At 47.0% G+C, this 21,524-nt stretch overlaps 1 protein-coding gene across 1 annotated transcript in view; it reads right to left on the bottom strand.

The window, feature by feature from the left end:
- Nucleotides 1-21,524, bottom strand: part of pla2r1 (phospholipase A2 receptor 1) — a 57,879-nt gene that overhangs the window by 15,557 nt on the left and 20,798 nt on the right. Inside the window, exons 9-23 of the mRNA XM_084337574.1 lie at nt 20,365-20,475; nt 17,539-17,651; nt 17,068-17,237; nt 16,522-16,730; nt 13,980-14,125; nt 13,646-13,730; nt 12,881-13,016; nt 8,726-8,761; nt 6,926-7,086; nt 6,277-6,341; nt 6,042-6,145; nt 5,476-5,612; nt 5,053-5,170; nt 1,171-1,310; nt 167-314 (exon numbers count right to left, since the gene is read on the bottom strand). Of these exons, the coding sequence (XP_084193700.1) occupies nt 167-314; nt 1,171-1,310; nt 5,053-5,170; nt 5,476-5,612; nt 6,042-6,145; nt 6,277-6,341; nt 6,926-7,086; nt 8,726-8,761; nt 12,881-13,016; nt 13,646-13,730; nt 13,980-14,125; nt 16,522-16,730; nt 17,068-17,237; nt 17,539-17,651; nt 20,365-20,475 (1,879 nt within the window). The remainder of the gene's footprint in view (nt 1-166; nt 315-1,170; nt 1,311-5,052; nt 5,171-5,475; nt 5,613-6,041; nt 6,146-6,276; nt 6,342-6,925; nt 7,087-8,725; nt 8,762-12,880; nt 13,017-13,645; nt 13,731-13,979; nt 14,126-16,521; nt 16,731-17,067; nt 17,238-17,538; nt 17,652-20,364; nt 20,476-21,524) is intronic.

The raw sequence follows: 21,524 nt of genomic DNA on the forward strand, positions 1-21,524 counted from the left end.
CCGTACTGTATTGTACCCATTCTGCAATATGTTAATAAAGTTTTCAATCAATCAATCATTAGGAATTTGACACAAAGACAGAGTTGAGGTGAGAGTGACAAGTGGATACATATATAGACAAAGGGACAGAACTACAACAAAGCAAGAAATCAAAGGTGAATCTTACCTTGGGGTTTCTGACAGACAAAGCCATACCCGCCCTCAGTACATTTCTCATCGTACCACTTCCCTGTCAGGTGAAAGTTGTGGTTGTTGGAGAGAACGGTACACAGTGGGTCGTCACCTGCCAAGTGCCCATTGAGCCATTCATCCTCCTAGAGGTACACACACACACACACACACACACACACACACACACTTGAAATACCTCATTTGAATCCGCAGAACAAATCACATGTAGCCTACATAGGATTCAAATATTTACAGAGGTTCAATATGGTTTTTAAAGGTTTTAAATCTTGCACGTTGTTTGGCCTTCCTCCTTGACAGGCTTAAAATCCTCAGGCCACTAATGGCAAGTGTATTGACATGCCATCAAATTAGCCTACAATCACAGTGTAACCAAGGCTTCTGATCTGTGTGGCCAAGGGCTGATCCTTCTAACAAGGCATGTTCCATAATATAAAGGTTGAATGCACAGCCTATCTCAAGGGGGAGCACTTCTTTGTGATCTTCATTGACAAATGTGATGTCTGGGGTATTTGGAATACTGTAGAAAACATCACAAGTAACATTAAACCATTCAGGCATCATCATTTATACATACACGCACTTCTTGGTAGCACCTCTCCGACGGCAACCAAATCCACACAATGCAATCATGTCTAGCGGTATACAGGCCTTTATATGCAGTACAGCCATACACAGCATGTGCAACATATTCAAGACACACACACACACACACAATGGATAATCCCGTTAGGATACTTCAGGAGCAGTTGCCACCACACTGCATAGCAACACCTCACGTTAACCCTTTCACTGCCACACGACAGAACGTTAACCCTTTACTATCACACAACCGACGGCGATGCTCCATCATTAGCATCATTAGCTCCGCGGATGCTAATGATGGAGCATCGCCGTCAGTTGTGTGATAGTAAAGGGTTATTAACCTTCTGTCGTGTGGCAGTGAAAGGGTTAAGCTAGCCCACTGTAACGGGAGCTTACAGTGAGAGAGCTCTTGGGCTCGATGGGGGACCAGTTGGTGTAGCCGAGTGACTTCCCGCTGATCCATTTCATGGTGTCCTCGTCCCGCAGGCCAATCCAAACACCCACAGCGCTGCCCTGTAGCAACATGGTGACGTAGGCTGTGATGGAGAGACAACGTGAGAACAGGAGACACAATGAAACAGAAGACAGGAGGAATGGGTAGGTGGCACATGGGGGTTGGGGTAGGTTGGGTATGGGTAGGTTGCCAGGTACCCAGGTGGGGGTATCTCCCCCGGGGCCCCTTTCTGTGTGGAGTTTGCATGTTCTCCCCGTGCTCGCAAGGGTCCCCCTCCCCCCCCCCCCAAAAAGAGATGAACCCAATGGGAAAAAATCATGCGACAAGAGCACTTGGCTTGGTCCCCGGGCGTGGCCCACGGTGTAGCCGGATGACGGGATGGGTCAAGCGCAGAAAGGCATTTCATTGGTGACCCGATGCATGTGTGTGTTCCTGTGTGTCACCCATCTTACATGTGTGTTGCTGCATGACAAATAAAGACTTCTTCTTCTTCTCGAATGTTGACTAAGGAGAATAAAATAAAAGTTATCCGATAGAATTTGTCTGGATTTTTTTAATTTCTTTTAATCTCTATTTATCATCGAGTATGTTCGCTGTTCAAGGATGCTCTTTCAGCAACGCCCTGCTTCACATTCACACAGTTACATACATTACACACCTGGGAGACGCCCAGTACAACCACAGTCTGACACTGTTGTGCCACTGAGCAGTTTGGGATTAAGTGCCTTGCTCAGGAGCAATGGTATTATTCATCTTTCCCCACACAGATTTGTCCAAATCCAGAGCCTGCAGGATAATGAAAGACCCTCACCACCCCAATAACAGCCTGTTTCAGCTGCTGAGGTCAGGCAGACGCCTGCGAACCCCAGCTACTAGGACAGAGCGGCTTAGGCTCAGCTTCTTCCCCCAGGCCATCAGAGCCATGAACAATGAACATTGAGTGCTCAGAACATTGAACTATCCACACACAAGCACACATGAACACACACACGACACGCACACTGTGCACGCTCACACACGAGCAGCCACTTAACACTTTAACATGAGCGGGCACACACTCATGTCGCACACACGCACACTTATGGCCAAAGGAAAGGACACTTTAAATTAGAATAACAGGAACAGTGTATTGCACTACCAAAGCTAACTAGCATGTCCCATATGCTCTGTAAATAACTATGTACAGATACCGAGATGTCACTCCATGTTACCTGTTACCTGTTTACTGCACAATGTTGTTTTTTCATTTTGATTCTATTATATGTACCACTGTATTGCACATCGTTGCGGGCAAGACCACCCGCATTTCATTGTATACCTGTATGCCGTGACAATTAAAACTCTTGACTTGACTTGCCGCTCCGGGGGATCAAACCGGCGACCTTACAGTCACAAGCCCACTTCTCTAACCTTTAGGCCCCCGCTGTCACATTTTGTATCTGCTGTGGGGAATGTGCCCTTTTCACAGCAGCCATTCTGAGGAGTATTTTTTATTTTTTTTACGAGCATGACTATCTATATCTATTAGGGGTGGAACGGTACCAGGGGCGTAACTTGCGGGGGGGTCCCCGGAAAATGTCCCCCGCATGATTTCAGAATGCAGTATTTGTCCCCCCCATGTTTTTACCCCCAAACCGCTGCAACTGCGCGGCCTGGCGGCCAGCACTGTGACTCGCTAGTCGCTACTACACAGTGCCGGCACTGCAGATTTACCCTACTCTTGGAATTCATTGCCAGATCCTCAAAGTCATACATAGGGGCGCTGTCTCGATAATGCAGTGTTATTAAAGCAGCGTGTAGCCGACGCATGAACCAGTTGGAAGCGTCAACGCGGAACTGGAAATCCGTTGGTAAAGAAATAGCGGCCTGGAATCATTTTTGGGACGCTCTCAATTCGCAGTAAAGGAATATATATCTGCGGTTTCCCTGGCGGATGGCGAACAAGCCAGCCGATTCTACTATGAGTCATGACATTTGACATAGTCTATGACATCATACTTAACTTAAACTTGAACACGGAGGCAGTTACAAGAACTATCCGAGCCCCCGGGAGGGTGGTCGAATACCTTTTGCGATGTATGCAGGGAGAGAGCTGCCTGTTGCCCATTCTAACGCAGGAGTCCTGGACCCCCGACAGGTAAGGTAAGCGATTTTAGATGTATCACTTTAAGTGTGCGGCTGTTGTCCGAATACTAGTGAATATTGAAAAATAAAGGCATGACATTTAGAGACGTCCCCGTCGTAGCGTTCTGGTGCGGGGATATGGGTCTCTCTGTGCGGGGGCGCAACAGGTGGGGTAGGCTGGGCAGAGATGTATGCATCAAAACGATTACATTGTTTGTCTCGCATACATTCGATTTATAATGCGAGCACCTGCATTACAATCAAATGACTGATCTGTTATGTGTTATGGACCCGAGTCTCAAGAGGCACTTTATAATAGAAAAAAGACAGTGCAAACATGTATATGTCGCTTACAGTTTATTATGCCTATGCAGCTCGTTTATTTTGACAGAGTTAAAAAAATTTCACTAGTATCATTATATTAAATTAGCGGACGTGCAGCTGGACAAGCCCTGGCTCCACGATGACCACTTCTTACAAGAGGCGCCACCGCCTGGGAAAATGCGTATTGCACACCTGGTATTCGAAAAAAAAAATTGGAAGGGGGGGCGCCCCCCCCTGCGACGTCACTGACCACGCCCCCCCACCGCTAGGAACAAAGTTCCGCGCCTGAACGGTACGCATTCGAACCGTACACCGTTCGATACGACCTCCACGGTTCGGAGCATGTGTGTATTGTTCGGTTATAATGTTGGCCGCAAGCTAACTAGCGTTAGCGCAAGCTAACCGTGGAGTCACTTCGCTGTGTTAGTGGGGAAGGGGGGGTATATTGATGAGGCTTGACAACAGAGGTTCAAAGATAACTTCACATTTATTGGCTGTTGGTTTATAGTATATCATCAGGGCTTCTCCTTCCAACGCAGTGTGTTACTGTTGACTATTTACTTCCTCGTGTGACGTCACTTCAAATACGGCTACCAGGACACTCAAATAGCAGAAGCGAGTCGAGTCGATTAGGTACCATGCAGTGAAAAGCGGCATAAGAGAATACTTCATAATGTTTCATGCAATTAAAAAGTTAATATATATTTAGTACACATGATTTATTTATTTTAAATAACAGTGACTTTTCCTTTTTGATAAGAAAGTCTAGTGCTGGTTGAGCATATTCATACTTTATGTTGATGGCCGTTGTCTATAATGTGGCCACAAAAATAGAAAAGGTTTAATTATTTTGTTTGTTTGCACTAAGTTAATACTTTGACAAATGTTGCCTATATTTTTCAGTTAGTTTGGTCTTTGTGTGCCAAACATTATTAAAAAGGTAAATCTTTTTTTTTACCAAATAAATGAGAAGCATGTTTAAATCAGCAATGCCTCCCCTCTCTCTCCTAGCTCTAACCGTCACTGTCAAAATAATGTGCCTGATGTCAATCTGCCTCATTCTTTCAGTTTTTGCATGACTACGTCCTTGAGAATAACTGAAAAGTTGGATTATTTTTAGGCTATATATCTTATGCTGATGTATGGTATTTTTGGAGTGTTACATTTTCTTTGAATAAAAAACAACATATCGAACCGAACCGAAAACCGAGACACCAAAACCGTGATACGAATCGAACTGTAGATTTTGTGAACCGTTCCACCCCTAATATCTATGGTTATACACCTTTGTTTATCCATCTATGACGGGTCAAAATGGCTGCTGTGAAAAGGACCCATCGTCTCCTGGGAGGATACGCTTCTCCTGTTGCCATTACCTTGTTCGATCTCATCCTCTATGGCGACCAGTGAGCCTTGGAAGGAGGAACAGATTGACTGGGCATCAGTCCAGGTCTTCCCTTCTGTAGGACTGTCAGGGAGGTGCAGCAGAAGACACTGCCAACACACACACACACACACACACATGCAAGCCTTCGTGAGAATGGAGAAATGGTGCCCTACTTGAATAATCTATTGGTCAGGTGGCTTGGCTAGAGTTCTTCTTGAGTGGACAGTGTGACTCTGGCGCTGAGGAGGCAATAACCTCCCTGTGGTTCTCTGAGAGAGTAACTGGAAACTAGCATGGAGCTAGCTCTGTGTGTGTGTGTCTGTGTGTGTGTGTGTGTGTGCGTGCGTGCGTGCGTGTGTGTGTGTGTAGGTGTGTGTGTGTGTGTAGTATATATATATGTGTGTGTGTGTACCTTGTGTCTGAAGTACAGCCATGTCTCTGGACAGCGTCCGATATAGTGTGGCTCCCTGGGGGTCTCCACCACTGACACAGTTCTTCTCTTACACACGTAACCATGGAGACCGCCACACTCCGCCATCGACCACTTCCCTGCAACACACAAATACATCAATACTTGCCAGTGTGTGTATGTATGTATGAATACATATGTATGTATGTGTTTGTAAGTATCTATGTGTGTGTATGTATGTATGTATTTTTGTATGTATGTATGTATGTATGTATGTATGTATGTATGTATGTATTTAATTTCATACCTTTATTTATACTCGTGAAAGCACAGTATGACAGATAGTATATATGTATGTATGTATGTATGTATGTATGTATGTATGTATGTATGTATGTATGTATGTATGTATGTATGTATGTATGTATGTATGTATGTATGTATGTAGTATATGTATGTGTGTGTGTGTGTGTATGTATGTATGTATGTGTATGTGTGTGTACAGTATGTAGTATATGTGTGTGTGTGTGTGTGTGTGTGTGTGTGTGTGTGTGTGTGTGTATGTATACCTGTTACAGAGGACATGGTAACACATAACTTATGTTTCACAGGGCCACCATAGGCACTCCCTTCTGACCAGTTCTGATAATCTAGCTCAGTCTTGTCACTCCAACTGCAAACACACACACACACACACACACACACACACACACACACACACACACACACACACAAATACTTACGTAAATAATCATTCAACGGAGTGATGGAAAGGAACAATTAGTAAAGTCAAAATGAACATACCTGACCTCCTCCTTGGGCAGATCCAGATACAAGCCAATCCACCAGTTAGTAGGGCCCAAGGAGAGCTGGGTAGAGGGGAGAACAGAACAGCTTACTCACTCTCCAGGGCCAATTAGCCAAACCCTCCTCCCCTGCGATCCTGTCCTCTTTTGTTTTCAGACGCTCTCTCCCTGACCCATGCCTTTCATCTTCTCCTTCATTCCTCAAAAGCCTCTCCAACACAAGTGATCCCTTCAGTCAGTCTGGACCAAAAGAGTCCGTCAGAACACAGGCCTTTCTTCCTTCCTTTTCTGTGGGTGCCCTCATGCATGAATGGATATACATGGTGTGTGCGGGACCTGCGGTACGTGTGTATTTGAAGAGTACACTTGTGTAAACATTTCACACTAGCAGGGAAGGGGGGTAATTGACTACTATCCACTTCCCTGACTAAGAAAAGCAAAGTTGTGATTGGGAGGGTCAGGAAAAGAGAGCTTAGGATAGGTCAATTGTGTTGACAAGATTTGTGTGTGTGTGTGTGTGTGTGTGTGCGTGCGTGCGTATGTGCGCGCATGTGTCTGTGAACTGTTTTATCCATACCGTGTTTGTCTAAATGTGTATGCGACGTACAGGTATAATGTGTTTGTCTAGGTATTAAGTGAATACAGACCCTCGCTGTGCGCTCTTTAACAAAGTGAAGCTCCTCTCTGGAGTGAACAGACAGAAGCTGGGCTCCCATCATCTGACAGGCCAGAGAGACCACCTCCCAGTCGAAGAGCTGCTTGGCCACCAGGTACTCTGCTCCACGGTAGAAGACCCAGGGCTCGCTCTCTGGGTAAAAAGAAGGAAAGGAAAGAAACTCTTTTATTGGCAGAGTACATTTGGAAAGTATCCTCCGCATTCAACCCATCTGGCGAAGTTCAGCGGTGGTTCAGTCCAAAGACAAGCTCGAGGGGACACGTCCTATCTACGCCGTAGGCTACAGCTAAAGGATTCCCTACTGCTACTGCTTTGTTCACAAAGATCCAGGACACACACACACTGGCCTGTGAACCCTTGGCGGGAGGTTGAGAACAAGTGGGGTGGAGGTCAGAGATGCCCGAGGTTCCTGGGGAGACCATGCGTTTCAAACAGCTAGTCTCCAGGGCTCTGTCCCGATCGGTCCGGGTCCGGGTCCCCTACAGCTAGTCTCCAGGGCTCTGTCCCGATTGGTCCGGGTCCCCTACAGCTAGTCTCCAGGGCTCTGTCCCGACCGGTCCGGGTCCCCTACAGCTAGTCTCCAGGGCTCTGTCCCGACCGGTCCGGGTCCCCTACAGCTAGTCTCCAGGGCTCTGTCCCGACCGGTCCGGGTCCCCTACAGCTAGTCTCCAGGGCTCTGTCCCGATCGGTCCGGGTCCTGGTCCCCTACAGCTAGTCTCCAGGGCTCTGTCCCGACCGGTCCGGGTCCCCTACAGCTAGTCTCCAGGGCTCTGTCCCGACCGGTCCGGGTCCCCTACAGCTAGTCTCCAGGGCTCTGTCCCGATTGGTCCGGGTCCCCTACAGCTAGTCTCCAGGGCTCTGTCCCGATCGGTCCGGGTCCCGGTCCCCTACAGCTAGTCTCCAGGGCTCTGTCCCGATCGGTCCGGGTCCTGGTCCCCTACAGCTAGTCTCCAGGGCTCTGTCCCGACCGGTCCGGGTCCCCTACAGCTAGTCTCCAGGGCTCTGTCCCGATCGGTCCGGGTCCGGGTCCCCTACAGCTGGTCTCCAGGGCTCTGTCCTGATCGGTCCTGGTCCCCTACAGATAGTCTCCAGGGCTCTTTCCCGATCGGTCCTGGTCCCGGTCCCCTACAGCTAGTCTCCAGGGCTCTGTCCCGACCGGTCCGGGTCCCCTACAGCTAGTCTCCAGGGCTCTTTCCCGATCGGTCCTGGTCCCCTACAGCTGGTCTCCAGGGCTCTTTCCCGATCTGTCCTGGTCCCGGTCCCCTACAGCTAGTCTCCAGGGCTCTTTCCCGATCTGTCCTGGTCCCGGTCCCCTACAGCTAGTCTCCAGGGCTCTGTCCCGATTGGTCCGGGTCCCCTACAGCTGGTCTCCAGGGCTCTGTCCCGATCGGTCCGGGTCCCCTACAGCTTTCCGGCCGCAGCCGCCATGCGCTCTGTGGGCAGACAGTCGGGTTCCAAACACGCACCAGTGGCACGTGCAGGGATCCCAGTCCCTGGCGGGTTTTTTTAACCAAAAGATGTTTTGTTATCATTATTTTCAAATACAAATATTTTCTTTTTAAAAACAAGATTTGGTCTTCCAAAAATAAATTTTCCAAAGATTAGTCTTAAAAAAGAGTCTTATATTCGGACCAATGCGGTGATAAGAAATGTAGCTAATCATGCTAAGAAATGTAGCTAATCATGCTAAGAAGTGTAGCTAATCATGCTAAGAGAAGTGTAGCTAATCATGCTAAGAAGTGTAGCTAATCATGCTAAGAAGGTAACTTACGCTCAGTGTACCAGTACGGCTTGTTCAGCTCATCACCTACAGGACAAATAGAAAATTATTCCAATAGAGAATGATAAAACCATATGTTTTTGAGGAGTGAGAGTTGGTGAGGGAGACGTGTGGGGTTGGTAGGGTGGGGGAGACGTATGGTGTAGGGTAGAGGTGTGGGTGTAGGATAGGGTGAGGTGTGGGGGAGAGGTGTGGGTGTAGGGTGGTGTGTGGTTGGTAGGGTAGGGGAGAGGAGAGGTGTGGGGTTGGTAGGGTAGGGGAGAGGTGTGGGGTTGGTAGGGTAGGGGAGAGGTGTAGGGTAGGGTAGGGGAGAGGTGTGGGTGTAGGGTAGGGTAGGGGAGAGGTGTGGGGTTGGTAGGGTAGGGGAGAGGCTTAGGGTAGGATGGGGTTTATTCATCACATACATACACAAGACATATAGTGAAATGAAGGTGGTCGCTTCAATTGTGCAAAAAATACAAATAATAATAGAATAAAATAGAAATAAAATAGACATGATAAAAGTACTATAAAATACAAAAGGTAATGAGTCCTATGTACACTATTATACAATATACAGTTATACTCTATGTCACTATGCTATCCTAACTATACTATACAAAAACATCCAGTTATGTTTTTATTTTCCTTTAAAGTGACCTTTTTTCTTTCCTTTAAAGTGACCTTTCCTTGTGTGTTTAAAGTGACCTGTGGTGTGTTTGTGTGTGAGAGAGTGCAGAATGTGTGGTGTGTGTGTGTGTGTGTGTGTGTGTGTGTGTATGTGTGTGTGTTCTTGTGTGCTTGTGTGTGGAGAGATCAGTGTTCAATGTTCTGATGGCCTGGGGGAAGAAGCTGAGCCTGAGTCTCTCTGTTCTTGCTGCGTGTATGCGGAGGCGTTTGCCTGACCGCAGCAGCTTGAACAGGCTATTGTTGGGGTGGTGAGGGTCCTTCATTATTCTGCAGGCTCTGGATTTGCACCTCCTATTGTATAAGTCCTGCAGGGGTGGTAGTTCAATACCCGTAGTACGCTCTGCTGAGCGCACCACTCTCTGTAGGGCCTTCCTGTCCTGGGCAGTGCAGTTTCCAAACCAGGCAGTGATGTGCCCAGTCTGGATGCTCTCCACAGCCCCGGAGTAGAAGGAGTGGAGTATCTTCCCCGATACTCTGTACTTCCTTAATTGTCTCATGTGATAGAGGCGCTGCTTTGCCTTTTTGTGTGTGTTGTCCATGTCAGGTCCTCTTTGATGCGGACTCCCAGGTACTTAAAACTGCTCACCCTGTCCACGATAGCCGCATTTATCCACAGTGGCGTGTGTCCCCTTCTGTATTCTCCTAAAATCCACGATCAGCTCCTTGGTCTTACCAATGTTCAGCATGCCAGGACATCAACCTCCTCCCGGTAGGCCTTCTCGTCGTTGTCAGAGATCAGACCCACCACCACTGTGTCATCCGCAAACTTCACTATAGAGTTGGAGCTGAACCTGGCCACACAGTCATGTGTGTACACCGAATACAGCAGGGGGCTGAGGGCACAGCCCTGGGGGGACCCGATGCTCAGGGTGATTGAGTTGGGGGTATGTCCACCCCCCCTGACCGCCTGGGGCCTGTCGGTCAGAAGGTCCAGGCGCTCAGGGTGGGGTTCAGACCCAGATCGATCAACTTGGACTATTGTATTGAAAGCTGAACTATAGTCAATGAACAGCAATCTCACATAGCCCCCCTTCTGACTGTCAAGGTGAGAAAGGGTGTTGTGCAGTACCTGGGAGACCGCGTTGTCACTCAGTGGACCGGTTTGTCCTGTATGCAAACTGCAATGGGTCCATGTTACTAGGGAGGGAGGCACAGATGTAATCCTTGACCAGCCTCTCAAAGCATTTCATGACCACAGAGGTGAGTGCCACCGGTCTGTAGTCATTTAGGCCTGCTGGGGAGGAGTCTTTTTGGTACAGGGATTATAGTGGACACCTTGAAGCAGGCAGGGACCACAGACTCTGCCAGGGATAGTTTGAATATAGTGGTGAACACTGGGGATAGCTGGTTACCCACCTGCCTGAAGAAGTCCACTATTATCCCTGTACCCAAAAAATCCAAGCCTGCTTGCCTCAACGACTACCGCCCTGTAGCTCTCACCTCCATAGCCATGAAGTGCTTTGAGAAGCTAGTAAAGGGCTACATCTGCTCCTCCCTCCCCATCAACATGGACCCCCTGCAATTTGCATACCGCCCCAACAGGTCCACGGAGGACGCCATAGCCCATGTGCTGCACACAGCAGCATCACACATGGACAAGAGGCAGGGGAACTATGTGAGAATGCTATTCATCGACTACAGCTCGGCATTCAATACCATAGTCCCCTCCATACTCATAGCCAAGCTCAGAGACCTGGGCTTGAACTATGACCTCTGCCAGTGGGTCTTGGACTTCCTGACTGGCAGACCCCAGGTGGTGAGAGCAGGCAACTGCACCTCCTCATCCATCACCCTCAACATAGGGGCCCCCCAGGGCTGTGTTCTGAGTCCCCTCCTCTACTCCCTGTACACACACGACTGTGTGGCTCAGCGGAGTAGCAATACAATCATCAAATTTGCTGACGACACAGTGGTGGTGGGCCTGATCTCTGCCAACGACGAGAGGGCCTACCTGGAAGAGGTCAAGGTCCTGGCGGGATGGTGCCAGGATAACAGCCTCTCCCTGAACGTCAGCAAAACAAAGGAGATGATTGTGGACTTCAGGAGGTCGGGGGTCAAGGACTACAGCCCCCTCAGCATCGACGGGGCACCGGTTGAGAGAGTCAACAGCTTTAAGTACCTCGGAGCCTACATATCCGAGGACTTGACATGGACCACACACATTGACAGTGTTGTGAAGAAGGCACGACAACGCCTCTACTTCCTCAGGCGCCTAAGGAAGTTCCAAGTCAGTCAGAAGATCCTTAAGAACTTCTACTCATGTACAATAGAGAGCATCTTGACTGGCAACATCACCTCCTGGTTTGGGAATAGCACTGCACAAGACCGAAGCAGACTACAAAGAGTGACACGTTCAGCCGAACGCACAATTGGAGGGGGGGCTCCCCACCCTCCAGAACATTTACAACAAGCGTTGCAAGGGCAAGGCTAAGAGAATCATTAAAGACTCCAGTCACCCGAACAACTGCCTCTTTGAACTGCTGCGGTCAGGCAAGCGATACCGGAGTCTCAAGGCGAGCACAGAAAGACTCAGAAGAAGCTTCTATCCCCAGGCCATCAGACTGCTAAACGAACAATGAACACTACACAACAACAACCACCAAACGCACATAGCACACACATCCACACGCACTTTAAACAGACACACTGTAGCACCCACTCCACACACTTTATAGCACACACCCACTTTAAACAAACACACTGTAGCACCCACTCCCCACACTTTATATTTATTGATGAAGGATTGCACTACAACTCGTACACCTTACTGTAAATTGTACCTAAATTGTACCTCATCCCATTTCTGCTTTGCACTATATAGTACTGTACATTAGTACACTGCATAGTATTGTATATTATATGGTAACTCAGAACATTGTACATATGTCTATACCGAACACTGTGACCTCATTTTCTTCTTCTAAATTACATGCTATACTATGTTATTTGATACTATCTTGTCTAGCACAGTCTCTGGAGCGTAACAGTAAGAAGCATTTTGTATGAAAGTATTCTGTACTTCTGTATGACAACTATTAAAGAAACTTGAAACTAAAGAAACTTGAAACTTAAAACAGGACTTAAGTATTCGTGCTGTTATCCCATCTGGGCCTGCAGCTTTCCTAGTGTTCACCCCATAAACGCTCTCCTCGTGCTGTGTTCCGTAGGGTTGATGGTTGAGGAGAGGCTTAGGGTAGGATGGGAGAGGTGTGGGGTTGGTAGGGTAGGGGAGAGGCTTAGGGTAGGATGGGAGAGGTGTGGGGTTGGTAGGGTAGGGGAGAGGCTTAGGGTAGGATGGGAGAGGTGTGGGGTTGGTAGGGTAGGGCAGGGGTGTGGGCGTAGGGTAGGGTTGAGGAGAGGCTCAGAGTAGGATGGGAGGTGTGGGTGTAGGGTAGGGTTGAGGAGAGGCTCAGGGTAGGATGGGAGGTGTGGGTATAGGGTACTATGCAGAATAGATCGACCCGGTGGTTCAAGCACCTCTGTACATCTTGCAGATCCACTCGTGTTTGGCATCACAGGGCTGAGGCAGGAGTGCATTGGTCAGGTCGCTGTACACGACACAGTTCCTCCTGTCATCCTCCTCGTTCTTATCCTCTATGAAGGAAGACACCACCTGGACACACAGGCAGACAAGAGGCAGAACAGCAAACAGCCATTCATCCCCTAATACTTGTTGAAGGTGAAGAGTGTGCTCTGATGTGGATACATGGATCGACTTACAAGATGAACAAGTGTAATACACATGAAAAGGTTTATGAACATGTATGTGTGTGTATTAGGAGGGGGAAATATAGAAACAATCCATTTCAAATAGTTACATTTGTATAAAATCAAATCGATTCTTAAAATCTAGAGATCAATTATTTAATCCATACCATTTCTAAGTGGATTTTCGCTAAATGTTATTTATATTTCCTTGCGCTGATTTTCTGCGGAATGACTATGGAAACTCAGTTCATCTTAAATCTTTTAAAACAATGGCATGTGCTGGTCCCCTGAAACCAGCGCCATCAAGCCTAATTGAATCGATATAGAATCAAACGGATCGGGACCTTGTGAACCGAAATTGAATTGGGTAATGAGCAAGTGAGCTTGTGTGTGTGTGTGTGTGTGTGTGTGTGTGTGTGTGTGTGTGTGTGTGTGTGTGTGTGTGTGTGTGTGTGTGTGTGTGTGTGTGTGTGTGTGTGTGTGTGTGTGTGTGTGCGTGTGTGTGTGTGTGAGCTTGTGTGCACGTGTACTTACAGGAGTCCCATCGGACCATTCCCAAGCCCCTGGCTGCTCAGGGTCTCTCTTATTCAAGCCTACCCAGAACCAGCGCCCCTCTGTTCTGGAGAGGAGAAACCGCATACATGTATACAGGATTTACAGTCTACCTAAATCACATCTTACGTTAATAAACTACTGCACTTAATACATGTTAGACTCAAACAAATACACACCTCACCGTAACCTTTATATTATATATATACTCTTTATTTTATCCTCACATTAACCTAGATATTAATGTGCCGACTAGATATTAATGTGCTGCTGACTAGTATTATTGTGCTGACTAGGCCCACAAGGCTGTACTAACCCTTCAAACATGGTGCTGAGGAGCCCTTTAACGAACACCTGCTCCTCATAGTGGTGGAAGCTGGCCAGCTGGGCCCCAAGGGCCTGACAGAAGAAGTCAGCCTCGGCCCAGGAGCGCTTCATCAGAACCTTCTCGTCGTGGAACACCTAGAAGAAAACACTGTCAACTGTCAACACTGTGGGAGGCCCAAAAATTACGGAAGTAGCCGCAACACTTGTAGTTCTAATACAGGTGTGCATTTCACCTACTTTGACATGGCAACACTGTAGGAGCCAATAGTATTAAGCTACTACTCACTAGAGGCCATATAAACTCAGTTGTTACAAGGATGACTTAGTAGCAGTGTGTGATCCGGTAATTAGGACAAGCTGTAAGATGCCAGGGAGATATCAGATGGCTCTTTTCTCTTTGAACCTACTGTATGTTGGGGCGGCTAAGTGGCGCAGTGGGCAAGGCGCTCGCCACTAATGCAGGAGATGCTGGGTTCGAGCCCAGCTCTCGGCATTGCTACCAGCTTGGCTGGTCCTTCATACTAACACAATTGGCAGTGTTAGGAGTGGGAAGCTGGTGGGTGGGGATCGGACGTTGTGGACAGCGACTCCTACAGGTCGGTTGGTGCGCCTGCGCGGCAGAATCAGGAAGCAATGGGGGCGGCGTGTCCCTCCCACGCAGACCCTCGCCGCTGAGAGATTGCGCTGTACAGGTGAAAAAGATGCGACGGCTGCCTCCTCATGTACCGGAGGGGACACGTGATGCAAGGCTTCGTCCACATTGCAGCCGGCCTGTGGGAGGCATGGCCTAACAGCGTTCGAGACAGGGGAGGGTAGAATTGGACAATACGAAATTGGGGATGGGAGAAAAATAGAAAATGGGAGAAAAAGTAGATAAAAAATAAAAAATAAACTACTGTATGTTTTATTTTGTTTGTCAATGGCGCTGCAGGGGTCACAAAAAGGCTATCTGAAGGACATTGTATTGTTTTTTTTTTTAATCCACTTTTTCTCCCATTTTCTATATTTTTCTCCCATCCCAATTTCGTATCATCCAATTCAACCCTCCCCTGTCACGGACGCTGTTTCTTGCCTCCCACAAGCCGGCTGCAATGTGGACTAAGTCATACATAGCACAAGTCCCCTCCGGTACTTGAGGTAACAGCAGTCGCATCTTTTCACCTGCGCAGCTCGATCTCTCAGTGGCGAGGAGTAACGCGTGGGAGGCTCATGCTGCCCCCGACACTTCCTGATTCTACTGCGCAGGCGCACCAACCGACCTGTAGGAGTCGCTGTCCACAACGCCCGATCCCCACCCATCAGTTCCCCACCCCCTAATACGGCCAATGTGTATTAGTACGGACGACCAGCTAAACTGAAAGCAAATGTGGAGCGCTGGGCTCGAACAGGCAAGCCCAGCGTCTCCGTCATTTCGTGGCGAGCACCTTGCCCACTACGCCACGTAGCCGCCCCTGGACATTGTATTGTTTAGAGTAGAAATACATTCATCGGGTCATATCTGGCGCCTGACCAGAACAGTCTGTTCTTTACTATCAGCGTTTAGGCTGCATCTAATCTACTTGTCTCATTAGAAAATGTCAAACATAACGTAGGGTTCTGTTTAGAATCTCACTACTCTCAGCTACCATCATGTACTAGATAGGAGATGAAGTCAAACTTGCTCTGTGTGACGTGACCAGTGTCTCGACAGAATTAAACCCCAGTCTCTTTGACTGGCGTCCCACTAATTGGGTTTTCATCTAATTTGGCTGCAAGGCCTTTTCATTGACTGGGTTCCCACCTCAAAAGAATCTAATGATCAGACCACATGCACATCGACATTCATTCATCCATATGCACTAATACACATCAACACACCGATATGAACTTGTGCAGAAAGTTTGTGGATCGAAAGTGTGTTGGAAACGGCATTGTAGATGGCGTCAGGTCTTGCTCGAAAAAGAGATATTTGATCTCAAGTGACTACCTGGTAAAATAAAGGTTTTAAATAATAATAACAGTGGCTTAATTTGCCTCAATTTGTTGAAAGCCTTAAAAGGGATATTTCACTTTGGTATAACCTGTCAAAATTCAGCAGTCTTCTTACCTCTATCTAAAGTCATCTACAAGTAAGCTAGTGACCACTGATGTCCCTGATGGAAGTGGAATGGGAGGAATGGTGGTGTTGACAGCGGATGACAGGGACAGCCGTGGTTGCTAGCTTGCTTGTAGATACACTTACTAGGTGCACTCTAGATGAGGTAAGACTGCTAAAACTAGTTATACTGAAGTGAAATATCCCTTTAAGAAACACATTGTCACAATTGGCCCTTCAGACTAAACAAACCACAAACAGTGTCAAAACAACACTGTCTCCCATCTTCATTTAATGTCTGTATTTTACATAGAGTAGCCGACATGGGGTGAAGGTAGACAGTAACTACAGAAAATGTGTATATGTAAATGATTATGAATAATAAATAGAGCACAAAAGCTAGAGGGGCAGGGTAGAAAAAAGGTGGATGGAATAGTCAGAGAATGTTAGGTCTGACCTTGAAACAGTAGAGCAGCCCAGAGTGTGATTCCCAGCCTGGTGGACAGGGGGCGTTGGCGTCAATGTGGTGCTCTGGAAGCTGCACAACCTGGTACATGCTGACACTCTGCTTGCATACAGAGAAGGCCTTCTGGGAGTTGCAGTCTTTCACCTCCCAGTGGCCAAGGGCCAGGCCACCTGTCATAGCAACACAGCCACCAGAGCTGACTGGGGGGGGGGGGGGGGGGTGAAGGGGATGAGGGAAGCCAGGAAACACAATGAGCATTAAAGGGACGTGTCTTTTAAGCACTAAACCCAGATGTTTGAAGAAAATGAACAGAAGCGCTGGTTGTAGCTTTTGTGGTTATGCGACTATTGGAAACCTGTTTGAAGTGCAGCACTCTTGCAGTGTATTAACTGCCGCTTTGAATGTTAAAAACACAAGAAAGAAGCCAGTGCTGAAAAGTTACAGTCCCTGGTGGAACAGTAAGAGCAGGGTTCATTAAAGTGAGCAGCTAAATTCAATCACAGTGCATGTGTTCCGGGGTAAAGCCCTAGCTCCTACCAGGCTGGTGTTTGTTCCAGTTGCTGTAGGTGAGAGGCAGAGAGGAACCGTTGTGCCCCAACCAGCGGTACTCTCCTGTCCTCCCCTGGTCCTGGAGGGAGATCCAGTAGAGAGCACTGCCGTTCACCCCACTGTCACTCAACAGACTGTTCACAAACGCCTGCTCAAACCTGACACGGAGAGGAGAGGAGAGGAGGGATGAAGAGAGGAGAGAGGATAGGTGAGGAGAGATGAAGAGAGGAGAGGTGAGGAGAAGAGAGGAGTGGAGTGGAGAGGAGAGGAGAAAGGAGAGGAGTGGAGAAAGGAGAGGAGTGGAGAAAGGAGAGGAGTGGAGAGGGCGGGGGGCAGATGCAGAATTAAATTTAACCAAATCTAGTATGTAAGAGAAGAGACGGAAATTCTGCCGCTAACTGAAGCAGTGATTTATTTTTTAGAACAATTCAATCAATCAGTAACAATCAAACAGCCAACCTGTTTTCCACAGTGAGGAGAGGAGCCTTGCAGTAATATCCCATCACTGCATCCTCGTAGGTCTGCTCATGGTTGGTCACCATGTAGCAGGAGTGACCCTGTCGCTTCCAGCCCTACAGGAAGCAGAGAAAAATAATTAAATACCAAGCAATTTGGATGTTGTTGAATAAAATAAATATATATATATATATAAATAAATACTGTGACGAGCCTAGTGGGGTTCAGACTCGCCACGGTTCAAATACAAACAAATTCGAATGTCCACACAAGAGCAATATCAATCAATGAGAATATTTATTGAATAAGGGAAGAATTCAGTTCGATAGGCAAGAGAATGGTCGTAATACAGTCCGATGGTCAAAAACAAAACACAAAAAAGGCTCTCGTACACAAAAAAGGGATTGTTCAATACTCAGGGTAGTCGTCCGGTCCAGGGTCAGGACACAAGGGGGTTTCTCAGCCAGTCTAGGGTCCAGTACACAATGAACACCTTCTCGCCTTCACCTCTCCTCTCACTACCTCTCACCTTGCAAAACTCCGTACACAACAATCTCTCTCTCTATGTCACAACTCCAACCTCACCTCCACTCAACTTACTTCTGACTAACTTAGTGTCTTTGTAGTGTGTGTGTCTGGGGTGTGTGCACGTGAGATGTGGGTGGACTAATGATGCGCAGGTGTGTTCTATCAGTACTAATCAGCTACCTAATTGTTTCTACTCCTTCCGTGGCAATAATATCTCCCGTCCTTCACATATCCATGAGAGGGGGGGGGGGGATATCTGCCACAATACATACAATCATAAATTAATTTATCCTGAATTGTATGTTAAACTAGTAATTTATTCAAAAAGAGCTTACAAAATTGGCCTTAAATTACTAGCAGCAACTCAGTATTGCTTTACACTGATATCATTTTATTGTAAAAAGATATAACGTGGCAAAAAATTAAAGCAGACAAAAGTTATTACAATAAGCTTTATTCAGTGCTTCAGTTCAAACACATGAACACACACACCTGAAATGACTTATAGCGATTAAGGAAGCTGAATAGAGTTACAGAGTCACATTCTAACGGCAAAGTGCAGGGAGGGAGTGAGAGAGAGAGAGAGAGAGAGAGAGAGAGAGAGAGAGAGAGAGAGAGAGAGAGAGAGAGAGAGAGAGAGAGAGAGAGAGAGAGAGAGAAGCAGTCAAAAGTGAGTTGGGGGGGGGGCATTAATCTCTAACTAAGTAAGCCCATCTGTGATGCAGAGTGTGTGTGTGTGTGCGTGTGTGCGTGTGTGTGTGTGCGTGCGTGCGTGCGTGCGTGCGTGCGTGTGTGTGTGTGTGTGTTTTCACAAGTGGTGTCCATTTGGCCCCCAAGACCCCCGACTCCCCTCCACGCACCGGGGGACGAAAGGCCTACAAAGCCAAAACTCACACGAGGAAGGAATGTGACAGCAGAATGGATTCTGTTCTCTGTTGAATTCATTCAGAAACGCCATGACAGCGAGACTACTGTACTGTAGCTTAAGCCATCGTGGAATTCTCAAAACCGTAGAACAGAGAAACTACAGAAACTAGGGATGCACCAATATCGATAATGGCATTTGATATCGGACAAATACCGGGCTAAAATAAGATATTGGTATCGGAGAACCAAGAACCATTGGTAAGTAACATGGTAGAAATGTAGAAAAGTGACGTGATTTGCTGCACCTTTGACACATAGAAGCATGTTAGATCTCTCTAATGGGGGACATTTCATTATCTCTCATTCATTGTCCAATGATCCCAAACTGATGATCTATACCTAATATGTATCAAATCAGTACTCTATATCGGCTAATACTGAAAGTTTAGGCCTAGGAATTGATATCGGTATCAGATATTGGTCGTCTGCCTCGTGCGCTATTTTCTGGCTCGATGCTCTGGAGAATGATCAAGCAGCCCTATGAGTCAGGCGTTTGATATTCCCGTAAACACAAGTCAGGGGTGTGACACGAATGCCAGACAATACGTCATCAAGTGGTCTGAATCAGATCATTGTGCTTCTGCTGAAGGCAGAACACGCCAGCTCACCCAGGACTTGAACCAGCCGCCTGCCTCTCCTCTCGGTGACGCGTTCCCGATAATGTAGGCCTACTGTGGAGCTATTCTAACCACAATGCCTGACTTGTATCAGCGCTTCACATCTCCGCAGAAAGCGCTGGCAAACAGGACACATCACATTATACACTTAGTGGTGTCAGATTAGATCACAGTTAGGCCTTTCACACCGGCCGGAGCCGGTTCCCGAACGTAATCTCGAACCGGCCGGTGCGTTCACACTGGGAATAATTGGTTCGGCACATGATGGAGGCTTTAGTTCGGCCCTCTAAGAAAACACTGAGCACCGATTTCTCCCCGGTGTGAACGCGCCGGCCGGTTCGAGATTACGTTCGGGAACCGGCCGGTGTGAAAGGCCTAACTGTGAGATGGAATGCCTGTTGGAGTGCTGAGACACACTCCAAGTTGTTAGGTGATTATCCAGCAGACAAGGTGCAATTATGTTGATCATGCTCTAGGTTTTGTTTCTATTTTGGTGTGTGTTTGTGTGACATGCCCTGATTTGGGGACAAAATTATGTTTGACAAGCTATTATAGGGTTAGAGGTGCGTGTGTGTGTGTGTGTGTGTGTGTGTGTGTGTGTGTGTGTGTGTGTGTGTGTGTGTGTGTGTGTGTGTGTGTGTGTGTGTGTGTGTGTGTGTGTGTGTGTGTGTGTGTGTGTGTGTGTGTGCGTGCGTGCGTGCGTGCGTGCGTGCGTGCGTGCGTGCGTGTGTGCGTGCGTGCGTGTGCGTGTGTGTACCTCAGGACAACCTTCGTCCCATGCTCCAGCCTGATGAAGAGGAGTCTGGCTTTCTCTCCTACACACTGCAGCCAGGCTCTCATCACAGGATGCTAACAGCCAGTTACCTTTCTGTAGACAACCAGACCATTTATTTAATAATATACATTACATGCACAGTATACATAAGATATCATGGGATCAATTCAATAGAGGAGCCAAACAATTCTCCTGAAAACATTAAAGATCTATGGAAACATCATCTCCAGGGATTTGACGGGACGTGTTTGCAGTCAAGTGCAGATCAGAGTGACACTCATGGATTAGCACTTTTTTCAGGAAGAGAAAACATTGGATTTCTTTAGATGAAAATTGTCTATTTTTTTGTAAAAAACGTCACTGAAAAAAAAGCACATAGTAATAAATGTAATAAATAGATGATAACTATTTGCAGAACAAAAGCGGTACAATTTCTTTAACAAGATCCCCAAACTTAATGACTGAACTAAAGTGTTGTAAGGTGTTCCTAACCGTTTATAATGATTATTAACATATGCAATAGCTCATAATGTCCCATATGAATACAAACTCATTTTATAGCCACAATAGTGCTTTATAGATGACTTCATGACATGTTATAATATAACATGTTATAAGCCTGATATGAGAACATTTTACATCTACGCATTAATTTCTTGCTTGTAAATACGTTTTTAGATACACCTCTCGGCAATGTCACTGACTCAGTCAACTTGACATCACAACAACAACAAATTATACAACCAATTGCACTACAATTATCTCAAGACCGTGGTGTGAAAGCTGCTAGTAGAAAATCATTACAATTACATTTGACTGATATTCTGTACCGTGTTTATCCGTTAGCTAAGTATTTCCGTTCACCATTGTCTATTTGGATAGATAGGGATATCAGGGTTGATACGTGATGACCGTTTCATCATGTGTGTGTGTGTGTGTTAACCCTTTCACTACCACACTATCAAAGGGTTAACCCTTTCACTGCGACAATACAGAAGGTTAACCCTTTCACTGCCACACGACAAAGGGTTAACCCTTTCACTACCACACTACATAAGGTTAACCCTTTCACTACCACACTACAGACAGTTAACCCTTTCACTGCCACATGGTAGTGAAAGGTTAACCTTCTGTAGAGTGGT

Source organism: Notolepis coatsorum, assembly GCF_963971535.1.
Source record: "Notolepis coatsorum genome assembly, chromosome: 20".
In the NCBI taxonomy this organism is placed as follows: domain Eukaryota; kingdom Metazoa; phylum Chordata; class Actinopteri; order Aulopiformes; family Paralepididae; genus Notolepis; species Notolepis coatsorum.